The sequence below is a fragment of the Urocitellus parryii genome, chromosome 6 (genome assembly GCF_045843805.1).
Source record: "Urocitellus parryii isolate mUroPar1 chromosome 6, mUroPar1.hap1, whole genome shotgun sequence".
Taxonomy (NCBI): Eukaryota; Metazoa; Chordata; class Mammalia; order Rodentia; family Sciuridae; genus Urocitellus; species Urocitellus parryii.
Window position 1 is genome coordinate 27460141 of NC_135536.1, and position 24546 is coordinate 27484686.

The 24546-nt window shown below is 39.0% G+C and overlaps 1 protein-coding gene across 1 annotated transcript in view; it reads right to left on the reverse strand.

Annotated features, from left to right (window-relative positions):
- The window catches only part of Ttll5 (tubulin tyrosine ligase like 5), a 260147-nt gene that overhangs the window by 179188 nt on the left and 56413 nt on the right, over positions 1-24546 (reverse strand). Inside the window, exons 12-18 of the mRNA XM_026401550.2 lie at positions 24381-24488; positions 12872-12953; positions 11378-11439; positions 10219-10313; positions 7946-7987; positions 1981-2094; positions 1405-1496 (exon numbers count right to left, since the gene is read on the reverse strand). Coding sequence (XP_026257335.1) covers positions 1405-1496; positions 1981-2094; positions 7946-7987; positions 10219-10313; positions 11378-11439; positions 12872-12953; positions 24381-24488 — 595 coding nt within the window. The remainder of the gene's footprint in view (positions 1-1404; positions 1497-1980; positions 2095-7945; positions 7988-10218; positions 10314-11377; positions 11440-12871; positions 12954-24380; positions 24489-24546) is intronic.

Below are 24546 nucleotides of genomic sequence, written 5' to 3' on the forward strand. Positions count from 1 at the left end.
AGTTATATGAAATCTGTTCTCAACAGAAGTAAGCTGGAAATAAATAACACAACGATCTCTGGGAAAACCCCAAATATTTGAAAATTAAATTGTATCTTCTAAAGAACCTGTGGGCCATAAAGAAAACCAATAGAGAAATCAGAAAGTATTTAAATAGAACGAAAAAAATCCAAAATAATGAAAATGCATGGCATGTCACTAAGAAGAAACTCAAAAAGGAAATTTGTGCCCTAAACATTTAGTTCAAGACATATTATAGACCTGAAATAAAAGCTGAAATTGGAAAACTCCAGAAGAAAACACAAGAGAAAAAGCTTTGCAAAGCTGCGGATGGCACGGATCTCAGACAAGAAATACAAAGGGCCTCGGCCTTCATAAAAGGTCCTGCAGAGCATACGAATAAAAGTCAGCTTCAACTTGGAGAAAATATGTATTTTTCCATGTATATATGGAAAGACCCGACCCAGAAGTAGTCACATCCTTTGTAACACAATAACAAAAAATAAAAATGTCAATAGCATCCGAATACATGTTTCATATCATTAGACCTCAGAGGAAAAATGTCAAAACTACAGAGATACACTCAAACTGCCTAAAGTTTAAAAAGTCTGGCAATACTAAGTATTGGCAAGGCAGGGACCAACCAGAGCTTTCCTGAATCACTGATAAATGTGAAAGGATGGTCAGCTTATCATACAACCCATCTATCCCACCCTGAGGCATTTGCTCAAGAGCAATGAGATCCTAAAAGCACATGGGGACTTGTACCTGAATGTTGATGGCATCTTTCTTTATAATCTTTCTTTATCATACAACCCATGGGGCTCATAATAGGTGAATGGATAAAACAGGCTACAGGACAGTCACACGATCCATGAGTACACACTAACGACTTATTTCTTCAGACAATACAAATAAGTCAAAAACACCATACCAAACAAAAGAATCAGGACATAAATGGAGTCTTTCATATGAAATTCTAGAAAAATTATAGTGACAAAGCAGCTCAGTTGATGTCTGAGACCCCAGGGTCATCATCATAATGTATATGGATGCATTTTGTTGCATGTAAACTAGACCTCAGTGATTATTAAAAATAAAAAACATACTGTTTAGGCACATACAATTTTTCAAGACAAGATCATTAGATACACAAAATTTAGGGCAATGTCTAACCCTGGGTTGGGGAACTAGTCAAGAGGGAGTCATGAGATTTAAAAAAGAAGGGGGAGGTGGGAAGGAATACCATACAGGTGAATTAACTACTGTTGATGACCTAGTTCTTGTATTTTAAATAAACAAAATAACAAAGGCACTGCATGGGAGGAATGATAACTGTGTCACAATAAATCTAATTCTATGGACTCAAAGTACAGATTTTTTTAAAAAAGGTAGTCACCTCACCCATATATTTCCCATGTCTCAGATGTAGGAAATATGCGAATAAATCCACCTCTCCGATCATTTTCTTCCTTTACCCTCCGTAAAACTTTAATCTATATGGAGGAAGAGAAAATAAAGCAAATACCTGTTTGTTTTTTGGTACCAGAATTTGATCCTAGGGGATCTGAGCCACATCCCAGCCCTTTTTAGTTTTTATTTTGAGACAGGGTCTCACTAAGTTGCTTTTAGGGCCTCACTAAGCTGCTGAGGCTGACCTCTCAAACTTGTGAACCTCCCACCTCAGCCTCCAGAGTTGCTGGAATTACAGGTATGCACCATCACATCTGGCTATAAGTACCTATTTTGAAAACTCAAATCTATGTGGCTATTGGACAAAGGAAGAGTTTATCATCCAAGAATATGATGAAAGCACGCAGGGAGATATTAACTGCATTTAAAATGTTTTCTGAGCAGCTTCTTCCATCTTGAATCTTTCTCTTTTCAATATAAGAGCTTGTTGTAAATATTATCACTTACTCACTAATTTTCACTGAGCCCTGTGGTAATCTACAAAGGACTGAAATGGAGTGACTTTACCTCCTCCATTGACAGACCAAGCACAGAACCACATAACTTCCCCGGCAGCTTCTCCCGGGCGGAGCCCACAAGGTTTTTCATTTCTGCATCACTGGCAGAGAGTGGACGGGAGCGCTAAGGGGAAGAACATAAAAGCAAATTAAAAAAAAAAAAAAAAAAGTTCTCATTCTCTGCTTCATTTCCCTCTATTTCCTCAACATCGTTATCTTTCCAAACATGCATATATAAAGCTCAAATCTATAGTCCAGTTTCTGTAACTAATCTCTTGGCCTGAAACCTTGGGAAACAGATAATAAAGTTAAACTAGTAAAGTTAAAAGCCAGAAGAGAATACAGAATAGTAGAAAAACACTATGAGTGAGAGAAAAAAGAGCCAGGTAAAAGAAATGGTGTCCATGAGCTTTGTAAGCCAGCACCTACTCCTAATCTTGGTTTTAAAATATATCCAATATGTCAAGATATGGGGGAAAAAAAACTTGAAAACAGTCTCACAGAAAAGGAAAGGAAATGTGTATTTATTCCAGTAAGGAATTATTATTATTTTTTTTAGCACTGAGGAAGGAGAGAGCTAGGGGAATTGGGACATAAGACACAAAACCAAGTAACAAACTATTAAGCCACAGATGGAAAAGCTGCTTGTGGCAGGTTTTAGAACCTCAGGAAGGAATACTGAGATGAGATCGTCAGTGACGCAGAAGAGAGCTGCGAGGGAAAGCTTCGGCTGCCGGACTTTAAGAGACTTCAAGGAGGCTGTCACAAAGCCGTGTTCATCAAGGATCCCAACAAACAATCTGAGCTATTTCAGCTTCCGAATGAGGATCAGGGAGACCCCCTGACTACAAAAGTCTTAAGTAACTAATATTGTACAAGCAGAGACACAGAAAGGCAGCAAGGGAAGTCAGATGGCATGAAGCATGATAATAACTCTATTTTCTAAATAGATCAAGTGGCTGATAAAATAACACATATAAATCTGCCTAGTAGAAAAAGTAAGAATTCAAGGACTATGGAAGCAAACTGCCTACTAGATTCCCCAAAGAAACTTCAACTAGGGAGAAGCAGCCCCAATGTGTACAACAATGACTGTGTCCATGAATAGACTACCTATGGATGTTTGTGTCCCCAAAATTCACATGGTGAAGTCCCTTGGATGTCACTTGAAGATGGGGCCCCGGAAAGGTAACTAGGATTAGATAAGGTCATGAGGGTGGGGCCTTGGGCTATTGGGATTAGTGCCAGAGAGCTTGCTCACGCCTACAAGCTTTCCCCCAGGTACACATAAGACAAGGTCCCGTGAGCATACAGGATAGAACTACCTAAAAGTCAAAATAAAGTTGGAATAAAATATAAGTTTTGTTGGGACCTTGAATTTGTGCTTTCCATCACCCAGAACTGTGAGAAATAAACTCCTGTTGTCTAAACCACCCCAGTCTACAGCCTATTGTTAGGCCAGTCCCAACACACTGGTACACCCAGGTATACACAAAAACATGAATGGTTTGGACATAGGGAGAGAAAGATATACTGATTTTCAAAGCAGCAAGGGAGTTATAAAAACTAGATTTTTTGATAGAGACCTCCACAGAAGATACCTATATAAAGAAAAACCATGAAATCAACAGATGTCATCAACACGTGAAGACAGGGACTTTTAGCTGTCTAATTCATACTATGGTGGTTATCTCCACCATCTAGAGCAGTATTTAGCATGGAGTAGATCGACAAATATTTGCTGAACAAATAAATGAATGAATGTGCTGACAAACAAATTAATCATATTTAGAATTAGAACTTGCAGAAAGTTTTAGGAAATACTTTAATTCCCTTCAGTCTCTAGGAATACATTAAACAGTATGTGAGAAGGTAAAAAGGGGAAAGTTTAATGATTTAGGAAGGAAACCAAGATAAGTAATATAATCATGTCTTCAAAAATCTTAAAGTATGGGCTGGGGATGTGGCTCAAGCGGTAGCGCGCTCGTCTGGCATGCGTGCGGCCCGGGTTCGATCCTCAGCACCACATACCAACAAAGATGTTGTGTCCGCCGAGAACTAGAAAAATAAATATTAAAAAATTCTCTCTCTCTCTCTCTCTCTCTCTCTCTCTCTCTCTCTCTCTCTCTCTCTCTCTCTCTCTCTCTCTCTCTCTCTTTAAAAAAAAATCTTAAAGTATGATACTTACTTAGTGTATAATTTAGAAAAACCAAAATATTAAATGGAAAGGGTCAAGGACTTTTCTTGTGATCACAGCCTACTTACTGTTTGTCAAAAGATACTGATCTGGTTCACATGGGACAGGATGGCTCTGATCATAACACCACCTGAAACCACTGGCAGTGAACCCTCCAAAGGTCTTTTAAAATCATCTCAAATACTGTAAGAACAGAGTACTCATGGAAATGATATAATAAAATAAAGATGAGAACAAAGGCAGAGAACTAAAAAAGGGGAGACAGAGAAAAGAGATGTTTTGTGAGTGTCAAGGAGACACACTTGGAGACTAACAGGGAAGAAAACAAAGAAATCAGACTGATATGAAAGGTTATCACAACTATCAGAAACAAAGACAAAACACTACAAATGTAAGCCATTCTGTGGTTTTGACCTTGGGCACATCAGATATAATAAATCACATGTTTCAATGGGCTGACTTACTAAAAGTAAGGCAATAAGCCCTCTCTGAACTTAAAAGAGACCTGTTGCCGCTGGTTAGATGACACATGATTTAGACTACCAGGTGCCCAGATAAATTTTAAACTGCTAAATTACAGCCGAGGTAAGAATTCTGCCTTGCAACATGCATCAAAGATGTTAAATTATCCTGAGCAAAATGTATGATTCAGAAACCTACCAAAGAAGAAGTGTTTATGTATCTAACCATTATTTCTAAGGAAGAATTGACTGAGAATGTTAAACTTTTGAGACAAGGAACCCTGTGTCCCCACTCAAACCAGCAAGAAACAGATGTTGATTCAGAAAAAGTATTTTCTCAGCCTAAAGAAAGCTAGCAAATATTAGTAATAAGAACCTAATAAATATAGAATATTAAAAAAGGTGAGATCTTCTAAAAGATATCATAATCAAGGGGCAGAAAATAAAATCTGCTTGACAGAATACAAATGTAAAGAATGAAGAATTCCAATGCAGTTTCACCAAGTTTGGAATTCATCATTAAAACCAAAGGAACTAGAAATAGCTCAACTAATATGTAATACAACTTGCCATCTGGAACATGAAAAGGTAAACACAGTTTAAAAAGCAAAATGAAGGAGTGCTACAATGAAAAAAAAATAAATGAAAAGGACCATTTAATAAATCTGGGTAGATATGGACCAAAAAATGGTTTCTAAGAGAAGGTTTAAATGTAATGATAACCAGAAATGGTGAACTGTGAAATGGTGGAGGTAACTAAATAAGTAAGTAAGCAGGCTTGTGTTATAATAAAAGAGATCGGCAATGTCTGGAACTTTGGAATAAATGGACGTCAGCAATCCTGAGAGACATGCATCTTGTTGTAATGGAAACTGGCTTTAAAAAAACAACAACAAAAAACCCCTCCCCAAACCACTTGCAATTATGTCTGAAAAATCATGAACATCTGAGGAGGTACCAGAGGATTAAGAAAAAAAAAATGAGGTACCAATCTTCAAAAATGTAAGAAGTATGCTCCTGGTGATTACCACCTGGCAAGTCTAGCAAGAACTCCTAGTAAAATAATGGAACAAATGTTAAAAGAAAAAAATCCATAAACATTTGGAATTTAATGGTCTCATGAATAGTAGTATGGAGACTGCTTTATTTATTTTAAAGCATGCTTTAAAAATTTGACTTTTAGGGTAAAATTACAAAAATGGAGACAACAGAAGATATATTTGATGTCTTTGGATTTTAGAGAAGTGTTTGAAAAAATTTCATGAAATGTTTATTCTAAATTATACTTCCACTCAGGGGTTAGTGCCATAATATAATGAGTACAATACACTGATAAAAACTGAAATTCAGTTAAAAACCAACTCAAGAGAATATCAACCTCAGTAAATGATACTTAGCATTATTGAGAATCTCCAATAATGTCTGGAAGAAAAAATAAAGAAATGAACAAATAGATAACATTTGTGGGTGACAGCAAATGTGTAAGAGATGATCAGGGATTGATGAACATCAGAATAACTCTAGATGTTAACAATGGAAAAAAGAAAATCAAAATAGGACTCAAAAGTGTGAAGAGGCTATATTTTCTGAGTATGCACTGAGCGATCGGCACTGTCCCAAATATTTGACATGTTTCATCCTTTCTTCCTCACCACACCTCCATGTGTGTACCATGCTCCCCACTGGGTGACGTGGGAACTGAGCCCCAGAGTAAAGGGAATGTGCCGACTCTCTCAGCTAGCCACGGCAGAGATCAAATCTGAACCCAGGCCTATCCAATTCTAAAGTCCATGCTCTTTGCACACTAGCAGGCAATGCGATTTCTGACAAGTGGAAAATCTGACACAGACATTTGAGGAAAAAGAAAAATGTCAATGGAGACAATAAAATAGAAAGGAAAAGGCAGGCGAGGGGCAAAAGTACTAAGACTTCATGATGAAAATGTTCTTAGTTCTGATGGAACTACTATGGAGTTGAGAGCTTCACTAACAGAAAGACAGTGACAAAACAGAACACTGCCAAGAACGAGAGTCAAAGAATAACATGCTTAACGTTGACCAAATAAAGATTTTGTGTCATGTAAACAGTGTTCAAAGACGCGAGAGAAGCCTGGCTCTCCAGTAAGGCTACTGCAGCCTACTATGATTCAAGCAGTGTACCTAGATATAATGGGATTAAAATAGATAAAGGAGAATTAAGATCAGAACTATATATCAGAGATACTCTGACATCAAACTCAGAAGTCTCTAAAATAGTATTTTTAATGTTCTCCTTAAGCAGATCAGTTCCAGGGGTATTTAGAACATAAGCTCTTTAAGTCAATAGCCTTTTGGGGGTGGGGGGACATGGACAGCAGCTAGCATGTTTAGGACTTACTAAATATAAACACCACATATACTATAGTTTTGAACTCCACCATCTAAACCCATAACACATACTATACAATCAAACCAATCAGTTAGCAAAGAGAATACAAGGCATCTAGTTTTTTTTTTTCATTTCTTCATATAAATCACTTTATCAGAAATAATAAACTGCATTAGAAAGTATAAATGCCAAAGTAAGTATACTGGAGTTTTTTGCTAAACAGTGTTGCAGTAACACACTTAAGGACACCTATCAAAAGAGCATCAAATAATAGAAAGAGGATTTGAACTTCTAGACTATTGCTTTAAAAAGATAAAAGACAAAAAAAAAAAAGATCTGCTTAGAAGAAAGTGATGGCTAATCTGAAATACTACTTATAAGAACAGTAAGAGAGCAAATGCTGACCATTCAGAGAGAAAGATATTTGCCTTTTTTTAAAAGGTATCATCTGAAACACTAATCATGGCAGGTTTCTAAGATTCGGCTGCAAATCATTACATGTATGAAATGTCATCTGTCAAGAAACTCAAATACAGCCCAACACCCAATGTGAAAACACTGATAATATTAAGCTACTAACAACAGTATATTTCATTAAGACATCTGAGTCAAACAAGTTTCATTTGTGAACTGTAATAGTTCCTTTCTAGAATATTTTGGTTAAAGCAACAGATGTACCTCTGCCCTGTTCCTCATTTAAATTCAACTGTCTCCATCACAGCAAAGTCACCATCAGGAAGAGGACCCACATGTTCCCATATCCTCTCCTCTTACCTTCTATAACCAACAGTAATTGTGTGCAAATCTTTGTTTATTCTATCTCATCTGACTCAACTGTGCAAAAAAGACAAGCACATAAATACATACCATAAAAGGTTAAAGCTAAAAGATTTTCCATTTGAAAATGGGAATAAAATTTGAATGAAGTCTCCAAATGATCCAGAACTTACCTGCTTGGTGTATGATGATTGAAACTGTGCAGATACTGGGCGCTATAAAAGACAGAAAAATGGAATAAAGCCTTATCTTCTCCTAACATGCCTATATTTTCCATCTTCTACATCTATGATATGAAAAAGGAAAAAAACAATCTCCAAGCACAGACCAAAGGCAAGAGCCCCACACTTTTGTGGATGAAAAATTAGAGAATTTGTATTTTTCACACTTTCTCCTACACCATTTGCATTCCATCTTCAACTTCTCACCACCAAGGGCACAATTCTGCCAAGTACTGAAGATTATCATCTCCTGACCATTGGTTTCAAACAGTACATGTACCTAGGCTATAGTTCCTTTAGCACCTGTCTGTAAGAGCCCTATGGGCTGCTTATGGATGATCTCATGCCATTACCTACCAGTTGGCAAAACAAACATTAAGTAGATTGCCTACCATTTGCAAAGAACTGCCAATAAAAAATGACAGGCAAGCCAAGAGAAGAGTTCACTCATCCCAGCTTGTTATAAAGTTATCCCTAGAAGTGCAACTTGGGAAACTGTGTTAAAACTGGACAGAAATATTCACAATTCTTTCTATATCAATTTGGTGGCTCCTGCCAAAGATGCTATAGGAAATAACCTGCAAAGGAATGTGATTGCCCAAATTAGGCTTTCCCAATACACCTAGGTTAATCCTGTACTTTTTCTTATTAAAATTTTTTTAAAAACCCTTTGATCTGTGATGATGCATTAATCAAGTACAACTCTGCTGCCTTTATTTGTAATCCAAGATAATACCTCTTAAAATACAGTACACCCTGTTCCACATCACATTAATACTTAGGAAGTCTATTTCAGAGCAGGGGTCACAGTTGGACAGACTGCATCCGGCTCAAAGAAATGTTATGTTTGGCCTGCAAAACTGTTTTGTTTTGTTTTGTTTTAATGAACTAATTGGTGATATTTAAAAGCAAGATTTCTGATTGCTCTTGACAACAGGAAGATCTCAGCCCCTTTGGCCCACACTGACGCGAGGCAGTGATCAGTTAGAGCATATTAAACAGGCGCCCCTTTTCCGTGAGGCCCATGCTCTCCTACTCTGTCACATCACTCTAGCTGCGTTACACCTGCCGCAGGTACTCACTGACATCATCTGCCTATAGGCCTGGAGGTTGAGTTTGAAAACCCTGTTCTAGTGAAAAGTTCTTTAAATAAATGATAGTATATGAGCTTGGCAAACAGAACCAGCACCACTCTAAATAAGACCAGCAAGCAAAGGGAAGAGGAGCAGGAAGAGCAACGGAAGGAAAGGGAGGGAAAAGGAAAGGAGTGAAGGGCTGAACTAAGGGTGTGAAAGGGATCAAAAGGACGGGAAAGGGGAGAAGAGGGAGGAAGGGGAGCAGGAAAGAGCCTACATCTAGTGAAGGAGACTGGACAATTTGAAAGCAATGAATCGGTGAATGCAAAACCACGCCATGCAGAACAAGTAAGTAAGGCTGCCATGAGAAGTGACGGTCACTGAAGAGTGGGATGACTTAGTAAGAAAGTATCTCCAAAACTTCGGGAATGCGAGGTGATCAAACCCGACGCACAGAGGCGGGGAAGAGGGAGCTTTTACACGAGAAGAAAAATTAAAAGCAAAGAAATCAGCAGTGTAGAGGCAGACAGGGACTGATGAGAGGACGGAAGGAGCAGACGGAGGTTAGCTGATGGGTTTAAGTGGAACAAAAACGCAGAGTACACAAAGACCAGAGCAATGTTTGATCAAATGATGTTTCTGACAAGCCCAAATTTCTTTGAGCATTTATTTCATTTAGCTTCAATCAATAACTCACAATCATTCAGGGTCCTTTGAAGAGAATTTCAGGTAGAGAAGATGCTATTTCAAGGGAGATGCTATTTCAAGGGAGCATCTTTGAAATTAGTCTGAAGATCAGAAAGAATGCAGTAATGACTAAGAATTAATAGGCTCCCTCTCTGTGCTTTGTTTATGAGTATGCCCATTTGGGAAGGGGGAGGTAACTTTTGAAAAGAGACAGAAAGACAAAAGGAAAGGCATGAGAAAAAGAAGCCAAGAGAAAAGACAAAACAAAGGCAGGGAGTAAAAATGTGTTGGAAAGCATAAGCTTTTAGCCACAGCTGAACATAACTGCCCCCTGTCTAGACTGATCCCCAATTCTCCTCCCCTAAGCCACCTCACCTCCATGGCGCTTGGACTCCCTCATTTACATCTGCTGCCACTTCCTTGTAAGCCTCCCCTGGACTCCTTGCTGCTGAATTTCCTTACCTGAGGTTTCTGGAAAGGGTTTCTCCTGGAAGACTCAAAGGTGGGATAAATTGGCCGAGTAGTTGCCCGCTGGGCAGGATCTTGGCACACAAATCCTAAATGGGGAATGGGCCACATTAAAATCTGCCATTTTCTAAGATATTAGCAGATTTGGCTGCAACTGTAGATGCACAAACTCAATTACACAGTCATAAGTATCACAGAGATCCATCATCAAGATGATTATGTTAGTTGGGTAGCTGAAATGTGACTCTCATTGAGAAAGAGATGTAGATTCTTGATGAATCCTGAGTAAATGTGTATATGGCCATTTTAAAACACATAGTTATTAATAAAAACAAGTTATTTCAAAGTGGTTTCCAGAATCTGACTAGAGAATGATGTTGTTTTTACTGGGTATCCAAAAGCAAGAGAGCAGTGTTGTCCTGCTACATGATCTACTTCTGGAAATGCCGAAGGTGGCCCACTGGCTACTCCCAAAACGGGCTTTGTACATTATCTATCATTTAAGAAATTGGACGTCAGCTAATTTCACTGACTTCCTAAAAAGAAGTGAATTCCCATCCAAGAAGAATAGAGTAGCTAAGTTTTATAGCATTTACTGGTACATCAAGTACTAGGTTCATCTCAAATATACTTTATTATGTCTTTTTAGAGAATTTCAAAAAACAACAATAAATCCACATCATATCCACCTGAATGCCCATCTCCATTTCAAAGTTTTGGCTTATCTACTTAAAATGAGATTTCTTCTTTGGGCCACTTTGGTTATAAATACTACACCAGGGATCATATTGAGACCAATAGAGACTGTCTAGCAGAAACACAGCCAGTCTCCTTTGTAACCAGGCTTCGTCAGTGGGTTTCACTTTCCCAGCTCAGAGAAAAATACACTTTCTGCAGATCTTTGCTTAATTCTCTGCCTCAGCTCATAATTCCTATGCCTCAGGTCTCAGCCTTAGTTGTGGTTCAGCCTCAGGACAGGATGGAGCCAGGGGGAGTAGAAACATATAAACACTTCCCTGAAAATATAATTTTTTAGTACAAAACATTCAGCATGGCTTAGGAACTGCCAGTTGGCAATACCTATGGAGCCTGACAAAATGGATGCTCTAGTTAATTTTTATATGAGACTGTTTTGAAAAACACTACTACTCACCTACCACAGTGAACATATCTGAAATCATGCTGGCTTTAATTTTTAGGTCCAGAGGTGCATCACTAAGAAAATAGAGAAAGAAAAGAACAATTGATAAATTTTATAGGTTAACAGAATAGCTGCCTTCTAATGGGCCCCCATATAGGAGAGTTTCCAAATGTTGATGAGAAGCAACACATAAAACACATCAAATCCATGGAAAAAGACAAGAACATCTGGGCAGAAGTACTAGAAATAAAAGCCTGGTGTTAAACTCGCCCTCTGTGAGGCAGGCCCAGCACCAACGCATTGATTCCCTAACATGTAATCTTTTTATTCCAGAAGGTCTTATGCAATTCAAATTTTGCACAAGTCAAGAATATTGCTTCATTATCACCATAGATTTTAAAGGCTTAGACTTTTAGTATGCTCTTTTACGAGTATGCCCATCATCCAAATTTTGTTTTACTGCTGCAATAGTTGAATCACATTCACATACAAGACAAGAAACTTTGGCCACCTTCATACTTTTCTGTTAAGTCTTTATTTTCTGTTTTAAATCAATTTTCTTAGGCTTGCAAATAATGCAGAAAGACACAACAAAACATACCAAAGTCCCACCAAACGATGCAGCAGGAACCCACACAGAAACACAAGCAACATGAACAGAAAGCAAAAGGCTGGCTTTGGTGTCCTCCATGCTGTACCCAAAGCAACACCCGGGGACATCTAACAGTGTCTAAGGTGCTTTACTGGGTAATCTGCAGAAGGCTGACTTGGCCAAAGTACAGCATAACATCTGCAGTATCTGTAACATCCAGTTCTACACCTTACTACCGAGGTGAAGCCAGATCTCGCTCCACTGGCATTCTGCCATTCCTTCTCATCCTTAAAATTCAACAGCCGGGTGGTCTTTGGCATAAATCTCTAGGGTTTTCTATTTAGATAAGTGTATAGCTAATAGAAATTCTGGCTGCAGAGGTAAGAAGAATCTTCTCAGTTCTGAAAAATATATGTCTTTCCTTCTTCTAAACAAGAATTGGTTTTTAAAAAAAGATTTTTTGAAGTTCTTAGACTTTAATTTTGGATGGATACCAGGACGTGGAGGAGGCAAAAGAACCAGGTACAACCTACATAAGCAGAGGTCCAGCTTTACAGTATATGTGGACTTGAGTCGGTATAAACCTTTGTAATAAAGAGAATATAATACCATATGTATTTCTTTATTCTTAACAAAAGACCTACCAAGTTTAAAAAAAAAACCCTTCAGGATAAAAACAAATGCAGAAATCACATTCCAGAGGTCCAATAAACAGTAAGCATATACTGCAACTGACTAGGAAAACAGGGATCCCTGGTTGCCAAAAAAATCATTTAAAAATTTGAGCCTTCTCTATCTAATAACAGGGGGAAAGTCTTCTAGTGCTAAATGAAATGACCCTCCTGACCCTCGTTAAAAAGTGTTTTAGGGTCACTTGTACGTTTGTCCTTTTCAAGTTGATGGAAATGACTTACCAGGCCAAAGAAGGAGAGAGATTCACTTCCAACAACCATGGCTTCAGAGTAGAATCTATGAGCACATCAAAGCCATATAGTTCTAGAAATACAACACAACACACAAGATCATTTAACACATCACAACTGCACAAAGATCCGAAAGGGTTGATCCATCAACTTCCCCAGAATTCTAGAAACAGTATAAACAGTAAGCGGAAACAAAAGAAGAGAATCCTTCAAGTTCAAGACATTAATCAAGTTCTAAAGCTAATTTTAAGATATTATACAATTCCTGCTTATATCATCCACTCTATTTGTGTTCCCGAGTCCTCCATAGAGAGCAACCTGACTCCACAAGAGTTCACAAGCATGATGCTGCTATGCTCATGGATAAACAACTATTGAGAAAAGGAATGAAGCAAGTGCATCCAGTGTCGACACTGCTCGGGACTACTCCAAACCTCCCTGCCATACTCTGAAAACAGAAAAATATACTCAAGACACCACTCTAGGGTCCTTCCATCACATTTTCTTAGACATAAGATCTTGCTTTTGTAACCCAGGTCAAGAAGACATTTAAATGTAAAATATATTTATTATTTCCTCTCTCCTATGGTTTCAATCTCCCTTTGAACACAGAAGGTAAAATAATTGGCCTGTAGACAGAAATTCAGAAGAGAAAAGATGAAGCCAGGAATGGCAAAGCAGGATTGTGACAAACCATTTCACACCATTAATATTTAAGAAAGGGGGGGGGCAGTCAAAGACCAAATTTCCATGGCTTCTGGATTATTTACTGATTTTCTTCTTCAGTGCTCCACCCCAACTACGGCAAGAAATAAAACAAGACTCTTAGATTGCCTGATTTCATTTAACAAACTCAGGAATGAAAGGTTAACTTTGGAGCTCTTCATATTATTACTAGTGAGATGCTCTCACTAATGAGATGAAATCACAGTGGTGTACCATCTTGATGTACACATACCAAACATGAGTCTCATAAGTGCTACAGACTTCCCAAACTTCCCACCCCAGGTCACTCAAAAGAAATCACACCTTTTCTCCAAGGAAAAAGACTAAATTCCTTACTGTGATCAGAGGTCATACCCACAGAACAACAGAAATTTTTCAGAAACTCATTCTGAAACAAATTTCATTTTATCAAGAAGGGATTTTTGGGGGGCTGGGGATATATCTCAGTTGGTAGAGTGCTTGCCTTGCATGCACAAGGCCATGGATTCAATCCCCAGCACCAAAAAAAAAAAAAAAAAAAAAAGAAGGTTTTGTTTTTGTTTCTTTTTAAGCCAGGCACAGTGGTGCACGCCTGCAATACCAGTGGCTCAGGAGGCTGAGGCAGGAGGATCATGAGTTGAAAGCCAGCCTCAGGAAAAGCGAGGTGCTAAGCAACTCAGTGAGACCCTGTCTCTAAATAAAATACAAAATAGGGCTGAGGATGTGGCTCCGTGGTCGAGTGCCCCTGGGTCCAATCCCCAGTACCCCATTCCCCCGAAAAAACAAGGGTTTTTGTTTTTTTTATTTCTTAATCCTCTAAGAAAGAAAGAAAAGGAAAAAAAATAAACATAGACTTCTAAAAAGATGGCCTCAAAGATTTCAGAACACAGGAAGTCTGAAGTTTTATGATGCAGTGCCGAGAATCCTAGAATGGGAACCTGGAGACCTAGAGGTCCACCTGACTGTGCATTGTAGAACCTGGGGAGTCACTTCTCTCTCTGACACTTCGTTAGCAACCTCTGGTTTCCTCTGCCCTCCGGATTAATCACTATCAATACCTGTATGCTCACTGAATCTCCATCTGGTTTGTGCTGTGTGAAAACAAGAAGATATTTGTATTCTAAACCCTCTAGGGTAAAGTCTCCATGAAGGCATTGGCTTCCACAGCAATTACACAGGATTCAATTTAATTTGCAAACTAATAAAAAATTATATGAGTGTTTGAGATGAGATTCACCTTCAGATAACTATATAAAATGTACATATCATCTACATTTCAAAATGTAAATAAAAGGAAACTCCTTTAGCTCTCTATTTTGGTAGCAAATTCTTACCTTTTATAGCTACTAGAATCTTCTGAATATCTAATAGCCCAAACCTCAATAATGCCACAGGATATTCCCCCTTTATCCTGAGAAAAACCTTTTGCAATAAAGCACCGATCAAGGCATTTAAAAGGAAAAACTTGACTGTATGTACAATCTAGAAGTCCTTGTTGACATTATATGAACAGGAGAGCACACTGTCTGATTCAAGAACATAATAGTCTCTTCAGTTTTAAAAGCTGAATTTAGTTCAGGATTAAACTGTTTCATAAAGCAGCAGTGGTAATCATATTAGGAAGAACATAGTGAAAATAATGATCAATGCATATATTAATCAGGTTTGTAGAATCAGCCACAAATTAAGACATAGTTAGATTAACAATCCAGGGGAGCACTCAGCAACCACCACATTTACTTAACCGTTTCCCCAAATCACAGGCAAATTACAGGAACCTCAGCAGAGACGCTGAGAACAAATATTTTGGGAAGTGAAAGAAAAAAAAAATATGGCCTAAAGAGAAAGAACTCCCTTCACAGTGCTAAATTAATTTTCATTCCGGTGAATAAAACCTGTTGGTGCTAAACACTGTGTATGGGGAGTGTGCCAAACTAAAATATCTAACTACGCCTGTATCAGTCACGGAAGAGTGAGGAAGAAGCACAGGTGGCCATGGGGCACCACTGCGACACAGTGCAAAGCTCAGCTCACCTAAAAGGCTGGAGCCAGGGAAGAGGGAAGGGGCAGAAGACAGCTGCGTATCAGATTTCTCTCTTGAATAAACAACTCAGCTTAAAACATGAGCCTGGGTTCTTTTAACTAGGGCTAGACTTTTCCATGGATATTAAAGATTTTAAAAGGCAAAGAGAAGGTGGTGCTGAGAATATCAAGCTTCCTCACCTTTTCATTTTTGTGTGTTTAAACAGCCGGGTCTAGAATTTTAAAAATTCAGTATCCAGGATGAGATTTCCAAGTGTCCCTGTCATTGGGTGCAGATAAGCCAGGCTTTTCCTGTGCTGATAGTTCCTCTCTTTGTTCCTCTGTTCAGATCAATGATTTTCAAAGACTGTTGCTACAACCTTATTCAATTATTTCCCCAGGACAATTTTCCTTGGTAAGAAAAATTTCCTTCAGCCCCTGGCCAAACCAAAGCAACCTGAAAATGAGACTGGTCAGTGTAAGAGGCTGCTTCTCTGCACCTCTGCTTTACATCTGTACCCCTTTCTCCCCATTGCTTTAAACAGGGCTTCTTAAAATAGCAACCTTCACTTAGCTGTCTGAACTCTCTTAATGCCTATTCCCTCCCCACCCCATAAAAATTTGCTTCTGCTTCCACTGTCTACTAATTGACTGTGATCACCAAAAAGCTCGAGCATCTGGAAGTGTCAACCACCTCCGACTGACAGGAACTTTCTTCTCCCTTGGGTTCCAGGACACTGCTCTCTTTTGATTCTCCTCTTATTCCTTCTCTTCTGGCATCCTCAGATCTCTTTCCTGCTCAGTTCTATTCTCTTCTTGGGTAAGCTCATATATTCTCACGGCTACAATCAATGATATGATAACATTTAACTATCTTTAGTCAAGTGTCTCCTGGATGCCAAATCCATAATTCCAACATCCATCTAGACACTGTCACTAGGATATCCCACAGGAACTCCACACTCAGCAAATCAGCACTGGTATCTTTGCCCAAAATTGTTTAGTTTCCTATCTTGCAAAAAGGTGACCCCATTCACCAGGCCCCAAAGCTAGAAACACTCTCCTTGCCACCTCGAAAATCCAACATGTTGCCACATTTCTCTTTATCATCCTTCCTCTTAAATCCATCAGATCTTCTCTATCCCTTCTAAGGTACAACTTACAATGATGAAGTGCACAGAGCTTAAGGGGTAGTTTAGTGAGTCTTGGTAACTGGATGCATCCATGTAACCCACACAGAACATTTCCCTCACCTCAGAAAGAGTCCCCATGCCCTTTCCTGGTATATACCTTGCCTATTACCCCTACTCCCGACAAATACAACTCTTTTTTTTTTCACCACAGATTTCTTTTGCCTGTTCTAGAGTTTCCTATAAATGGAATCACATGGGATATACTCTTCTGAGTCTGACTTCTTTAATTTAGCACGTTTTTGAGGTTCATTTACATTGTTGTTTGTCTTAACGGGTTTATTGAAGTATGATTTATATATAGTAAAATTCACCCCTTTAAAGTGAAGAGCTTGATGAGTTTTGATAAATGTATACAGTGTTTAAACACTACCTCAGTCAAGACATATAGCAATTTTATCCCAAAGTTCCCTCAGGCCACCCTGCAGTCAATCCCCACCTCCCTTGTCCTCCAACAACCACTGATCTGATTTTTGTCTACTTTTGGCCTTTTCCAGAATGCCAAATAAATGGAATCAAAATAGTATTACAGCCTTTTGAGATTGGCTTATTTCACTGAGCATTGTGCTTTTCGGATTTATTTACACATGCCAATAGTATAATTAATTACTTTTTACTGCTGAGTAGTATTCTATAATATGGACATACCACATTATATCCATTAAATAGCATTTGATAGTTATTTGAGTTATTTCCAATTATAGGCCATTATGAATAAAGCTGCTATAAATATTTGTGCAGAGATATTTATGAGAGCATACATTCTGTTTCTTCTCTCCTGGGTAATCCTGGGTAGGAACACCTGGTCACCCAGTGAGAGTTCACTACACAGTTACTGCACCTCTCACCTCCTAAGGCCTTTCCCTAGCACTAGTCTCTCCCCAGCTACAGTTTACTCTTCAAGGCCATCAGAATTACCTTTCTAAAAAAACATATCTGTCCGGGTATGGTAGCACATGCCTATAATCCCAGTGGCTTTGGAGGCTAAGGCAGGAGGATCACAAGTTCAAAGCCAGCCTCAGCAACTTAGCACAGCCCTAACAACTTAGCAAAATCCTGTTTCAAAAAATAAAAAGGGTTGGCTACTAGCTCAGTGGCTAAGTGCCCCTGGTTCCAATCCCCAGTACAAAAAAAAAAAAAAAAATCTATCACATTGAAATAGTGAATTGGTCCAGCAATAAACACTAATGTCAGATTGGTTCCTGAAAATTTTTAAATTGGTCACTGCTAGTTATGCTGATATGCTAGTAATGCTGTAATGCTGTAGAGTACTCCCTCTGTTATAACTCTCTCATCTTGAGCTCCAGTTCAAATTATGATAAAAGTTAAAGAAAACAAAATAATCTTATTATTCCCTGCTCAAAAGCTTCCAAACTATCTATTACCTGCAGATGAACAAAACTTGTCAGTCCTTTATAAATCTGCTTATCTTCTAAACCCCCATTCCATGGGCAAATCTAGTCACACTGTATACCATTTCAAAAAATGCCACATCCTGTAGAGACACTGTTTCTTACTATCATATTCCCCCTTTTTGAGATGACTTTTTGTGGCTCTCCTAAAAGTCAAGAGAGGTCTTTGTAATGGGGTCCAGAGCTGTGTATTCCAGCTTGTTCTGTCCCACTACTTGTTCTGTCATTTATCATTTCCTGTCTGCTCTTCCCCATCCCTTGAGGGCTGGGCCATGTCTTATTTATCATTATATACCAAGCTGCCCACTCCGTAAGTAATACACAGGAAACAATTAGAAATAACAAATGAAAGAAAGAAGAGAAAGAGAGAGAGAGAGAGAGAGAGAGAGAGAGAGAGAGAGAGAGAGAAAAGAAAGACTTAAGTGAAAAAAGTCACACAATTTGTGAGAAAAACAGTAATTTACAGCTATTCCCCCAAAATAACCTGATCCACATGGCCTGAGAATAATATATGTCACTAATCATGAAGAAAATTAAAGAAATTCTCATTAAAAATTTTACATATTAAAAATATATTAAGGAAAAACTGGTAAAAGACGGTCTTAGACGGGAAAGGAAAAAAAGATCTGATGGAGAAAATAGTTCATCCAAGGCCTCAGAGATTATTAAACATGTCACACCACTAATTTTGGAAACAGTCCACTAACCCTCCCCAGAAATAAAGTCCCAGATGAAGTTATAGTCCCAGAGGCAATGGAAAGTGCTGACATTAGCCAGTACTCACTGTCACTGAAATCCTTTTGTATAAAGGAAATTTTTTTCACCTTGGCTTTGGATTTGAGTTTAAAAGTGAAGAGGGAGGCCGGGCGGTGGCGCAAGTCTGTAATCCCAGAGGCTCAGGATCACAAGTTCAAAGCCAGCCTCAGCAATTTAGTGAGGCGCTAAGCAACTCACTGAGACCCTGTCTCTAATAAAATACAAAATAGAGCTAGGGACGTGGCTCAGTGGTAGAGTGCTCTGAGTTCAATCCCTAGTACACCCCCCCACCGAAAAAAAAGTGAAGAGAGATCATTATAATGGGGTCCACACAAAAAGAGTTTTGGAAAAATGCAGACCAAGATTCCACAGGAAAATGAACTAAATAAAACAAAAAGGCCAGAGCCAATTTACTAACTAGTCCAATAATTCAATACGGTATCTGGTTTCCAGATACAAAGGCAGATTGAAAGGACCATCTAGGAGAGGTTACTCCTGACTAGAGCAGAAAGAGCGCCCTTTCACAGGCATGATCTGCTAGGAAGGATGAGGTCATTTTTCCTGAGATTTAGTTACAAGAGAGCAGAGGAGAATCCAGGATATGAGGCATGCCAAAAGTGGCAGGCTCATCAGAACTTGTCTTTATGTGGGTGGAGAAAGAGCCAGAGAGACCTGGCTCTCAAACTCCGTTTTGCCACTTATTAGCTGCATGACCTAGGATAACTTCCTTAACCTTCCTGAATCTTTTTTTTTTTAATCCTTGTTTTATGGTATCTGGTTGGTAATAAAGACCAACAATACTGTTGAAGACTGAAGGAAATAACCTTCGTTTGCTTGACAAACAGCAGGTACTTCCCATACCTACTAAGTCCCTTCTGCAGTAAACTTCCCTTCCCAACTAAATAGGACCAAGGGGTAAAGTGGAAAAGATAATCTTATCTTGAAAAGTGAACATTTGACTTTCGTTCTTATTCTGTTGGAGGTCAAGTAGTTTACATTACTGGAGAGCGTGAACTATACATTCACTCCTTGGTTTGTGGGCCTGCTCCCTTTAAAACTTCAGTTTACCCTGAGGAATCAACAAAAGGCCAAACCAGATTTCATTCAGCAAAGACAGAGGTACTGGGCATGGGTGGCCCTGAGCTAACAACTCACTGGTCTCTGATCAAAACAAGGCCAGGCTGATAATTTCCCTAAGTGGTCTCACATCTGATCCACATGATCCCACTTGGTCACAGCACATGACTTTAGGCATCTTCACACACAAAGATAAAACCACTGTCAGCAGCAACATCTTTAGAGCACAGCTAACATCCTGTTGTTTTTGGCTGTTTTTCTTCGACTGGTCAAAAAGGCTGTTCTCATAGTCAGTTATCTCACAGTGCCAAGTTCCTTAGCATATTTCAAACGCTGCTATTGAAGCATATTATTTCATATGGTGGCATATTTTTGCCATCTTGGAAGGCAGTGAAAGTTAATTGTCAAAAATCTGTTTTGTTGGGGTGGGCATCAAACATTGTATAAATGAAGTTTCATGATCGAGATACTAGGATTACCAAAATGTGACTTCTGAAGCCTGGTTCTTCAGGCTCAGTCTCTTTCATTCAAATTCTTTCATTTACTAGCTCTAAACCCTGAGGCACATGTTAATTTCTCAAGATCTCCATTTCTATATCTGAACTAATTATTTTCTAAGGTCTTTCTAGATGCACCAATCTATGAAAAAGCACTAAATGACTACATTTAAGTCTATATATAAACACTGACAATATAATGCAAGTATATGTATGTACCATTACATGTAAATTTTGGTTTGACAGGGACAAATTGTTGATGGTAATTCACTGCTAAAGACGGCAAGAGCCGTCTTCAAACAGCAAGAGCTGGGGGAAAAAATTCAAAAAATATAAATAAAAGAATGAATGGGAATATCGAAGGTACCTGGAAACAGACATCGCAGATGGTGGGGCAAGAAACAACCACAGGACAGAAACAGGATGGTAATGGAGTGCTCCTGGCAGAGATCCATATGATGGAAGGTCAGGGACAACAACTAAATGAGTATAGGGAACCCCATCTCTGGACTATTTACTTCTAAAAGCACCAACACTCTGTTTAAGCCAAAATTTTCTGGGAAGCTCTCAATTCCTGTTTATTCTAACACAAATGAAAGAGAGAAGAAAAACAAAACAAAAACAAAAACAAAAAGCTTACTCCTTGTAACTTAAATCCCAAGGGAAGCTAAGAGTCAGAGGGAAGCAAGGAGACACAAATACACACACGTATACAAAATCATATCTGACGGTGGAGGGGGCGTTAATGAAGCACACAAAATCCCAGAGCTGACAGGAAATGGAATTAGAACCACAAAAGCCACGAAGACAGTCAACAACTTAAAAAAGTCCAGATGCACTTAGTTTATAGAAACTGAACATAAGAAGGAAGGGGAACGGAGACCCACGCCGATCAAATGGACTTGGGGGATTTCACTGAGTCAGAGAAAGTCACTGCTTCTTTCACATCAAAATGTTCTACTAACGTAAGGTAATAAATTCCTAAGGTTTCAAAAATTAATCAGATAATAAAACAGAGAAGCTATCATGATTAACTGCTTACAACAACAGTTTTACACCAACAACTAGGTGAAATTTATCCTCATATAAGAACCAAGTAGATGGAGAATGAAACTTATTTATTACTTCAATCTAAGATTTTGGAAGTTGGTGCTATATTCTATAACTCCACTCCCATCCTCAAACAGATTGCGATAAAATCTAAGTGTTTTAGGCCCTCACCAAACCAGGTACATTGGGAAGCCTGCTGTCAACCCACCAAAATGCAATTAAAGCTAGAACCAAGTACTCGTTCAATGGACACTTCCAGTATCTTCTAAGAAAAAGGGTTGCGGTTCAGCACTGGAGGGGAAAACCAATGGAGGGTTACTGTTCTCAAGAAGCTGCCAGTCCAGTAGGAGAGATAAACACAAAGATGACTCTAGATGACACACAGGTGCTACTGCAAAGTTATGAACAGAGTGCTGAGGTTAGAGGATAAGAAGAGTCTAACCTCGACTAGCAGAGTTAGGAAAAAGGTTAGCAGAGGAGTGACAACTGGGTTTGTCTTGAAAGATGTCAATGAGCTAATAGATAAAGTAACATAAGAAAGTCAGACCAACCACAGAACAGATAAAGCAGGTGCAAAGGCAAAGGGGTACAAAAAGTCCTCAGGGGTCCATGGAAATAGTGAAAGATTTGGCTTGACAGAAATAGGATGACATTGGAAGGGAGACATGGTGACTATTAAGAATTCAAGAATAGGGCTGGGGATACAGCACAGATACAGGTAGAATGCTTGCCTCACATGCACAAGGACCTGGGTTCAATCCCTAGCACCACAAAAAGAAAAAAAAAGAATTCAAGAATAAACTCAGAGACATCCAGGAAGTATACATGTAAACAAGACATCACAATATGATACAGGCACGTACCAGCATGGGGGAGGAAATACAAGTGGGTGCTACGTTAAGCAAGGCTTCCAGAGGATGTAATGTAGAGCTGAGTCTTAAGAAATGACAATGTGCAAGGCAGACAGGAGGGTTTTCTAGCTGGAGGGCAGAACTGAGACACCAAAGCTTGTTATGCTCAAGAGATACAGTAGGGAAATGATGAGTTATAAGGTGTAACAGGGAAAACAGAATTCTAAAAAAGTCAGCTGTGATCAGATCCTTAGAGACCTTAAAGGTCATATCAAGTTTCTATTTTACTAGCAGAGTTAGTAAAATAGCTTTGGAAGCCATTTAAGAAGACATCAACCCTGGGTATACATTTTAAAAAGATAGGACAACCTCTTTTTTCCCTGTGCAACTGTAGGTCCTAATCTATCTACAGATTATATTCAGAGTCTCAACAGTACCTTTATTCTAGTGCCTCTTGAGTACAGGCTATTATGATAATTCATTAAAGATATTAAGAAATATAATGTCTAATTATAAAAAATAATTAAAAATAATTTTTACTGAGTAGAGCATAAGGGCCAGACACGATGCCAAGCACTATGCATACATCATCTCATTTGATCTTTGTGATCCTCTAAGGAGACAAACGCCATCATTGCTGCCACTTCAGAGTTCAGAAAGCAGGATTAGAAAAGCTTGCTGCAAATCAACAAACTAGTAAGGGGTGCAAACAGATTTCAAATTAAGGCAATCAGACTACAGGGCTTGGTGCCACATGCCTGTAAATCCCAGTGACTTGAGGGGCTGAGGCAGGACAATCATAAGCTCAAGGCCAGCCTTGGTAACTTGGCAAAACCTTGTCTCAAAATATAAAATAAAAAGGGCCAGGAAATCCCAGTGCCAATAAAAATAAATAAATAAAAATAAATTTAAGAAAAAATTAAGGCTGTCAGTCTCTAAAGCCCATGTTCCTTTTTCTCCGTGTTTTTATCGGTGCATTAGAGTTATACATAATGGTGGGATTTGTCACTATATATTCATACACACATACAATATAATGTAATTTGGCCAATATCATTCCCCAGGATTTCCCCTTTCCTTGCTCTCCTCTGTCCCCTTTATTCTTCTGTTACCCTGCCTCCTCACAAGCAAAAGCTGTGCCTCTTACGTCCTTACTGGTTGTTCTATCCCATACCACACTTAAGCATCCTCCCTACTGGTGACCCTAGTGCACCTTACCAACCAGGCCTCATGTCTACTAAAAGCTTATGTGACTTTAGAGACATCAACACTGGCAGTTACTAACAAGTGTCTATCCACAAAGAAAGCAGATGTACACAGGCACCCTCAGTGCTACCATCATGGCTAGTGGGTCAGAAGGAAAGGGGTTTCCTTACTTGGTGGTAGTGAACTGTTTATTTCTCCTTCTCTGTGCAATCAGCTTGGGGGTGAAGAAGAAGGAGAGGGGGGAGGAGGAGAAAGAAGAAAAAGCAGGAGGAGAAGGAGGAGGAGGAGGAAGAGGAGGAGGAAAAGGAACCCACTAGAAAGAAGACTAGAACAAAAAAGGTGGAGTCATCAGAAAATGGAAGAAAGCACACACTGGTACCAGCCAGAGCATATTGGAACAGTTCCCAGTCTGGCTGCCAAAGAGCTCTGGAATATATTTGTTAGAGCTGGATTCCTGTACAGTCCGTTGCAGACTTTTTCTGACTGCACCGACAGAGAGACCCACACTTCAGTTCCAATGCCTGCTTCCCACACAGAAAGCTAGTTACTCCTGGGGGAATTCCAACTAAGCTCACCACTGGCCTCTTAGGAGAATCTGCACACACTACCTGAGCTTAGAGAGAAAAGTGTGTCAAGTAACTCTCACTCTCAACACATCACTAAGGCTCTCTACCCCAGAACCCATCCCAGGACCCTCTTCACTAAACACAGAGGCCTCTTTCAGAGCTCCTTACCAAAACAACTGCTGCGATGAGGGACAAAGGTTTTACAAGCTGTAGCAATAGCCAGCTCAGCAGAGATGATAGTCTTAATGATCAGATCTTCCACATGGGCCATCAATGCTGGGGGGAAAAAAAAAAAAAAAGGTAAAAATGAAGAAAGACCTGGTTCCTAGCAGGA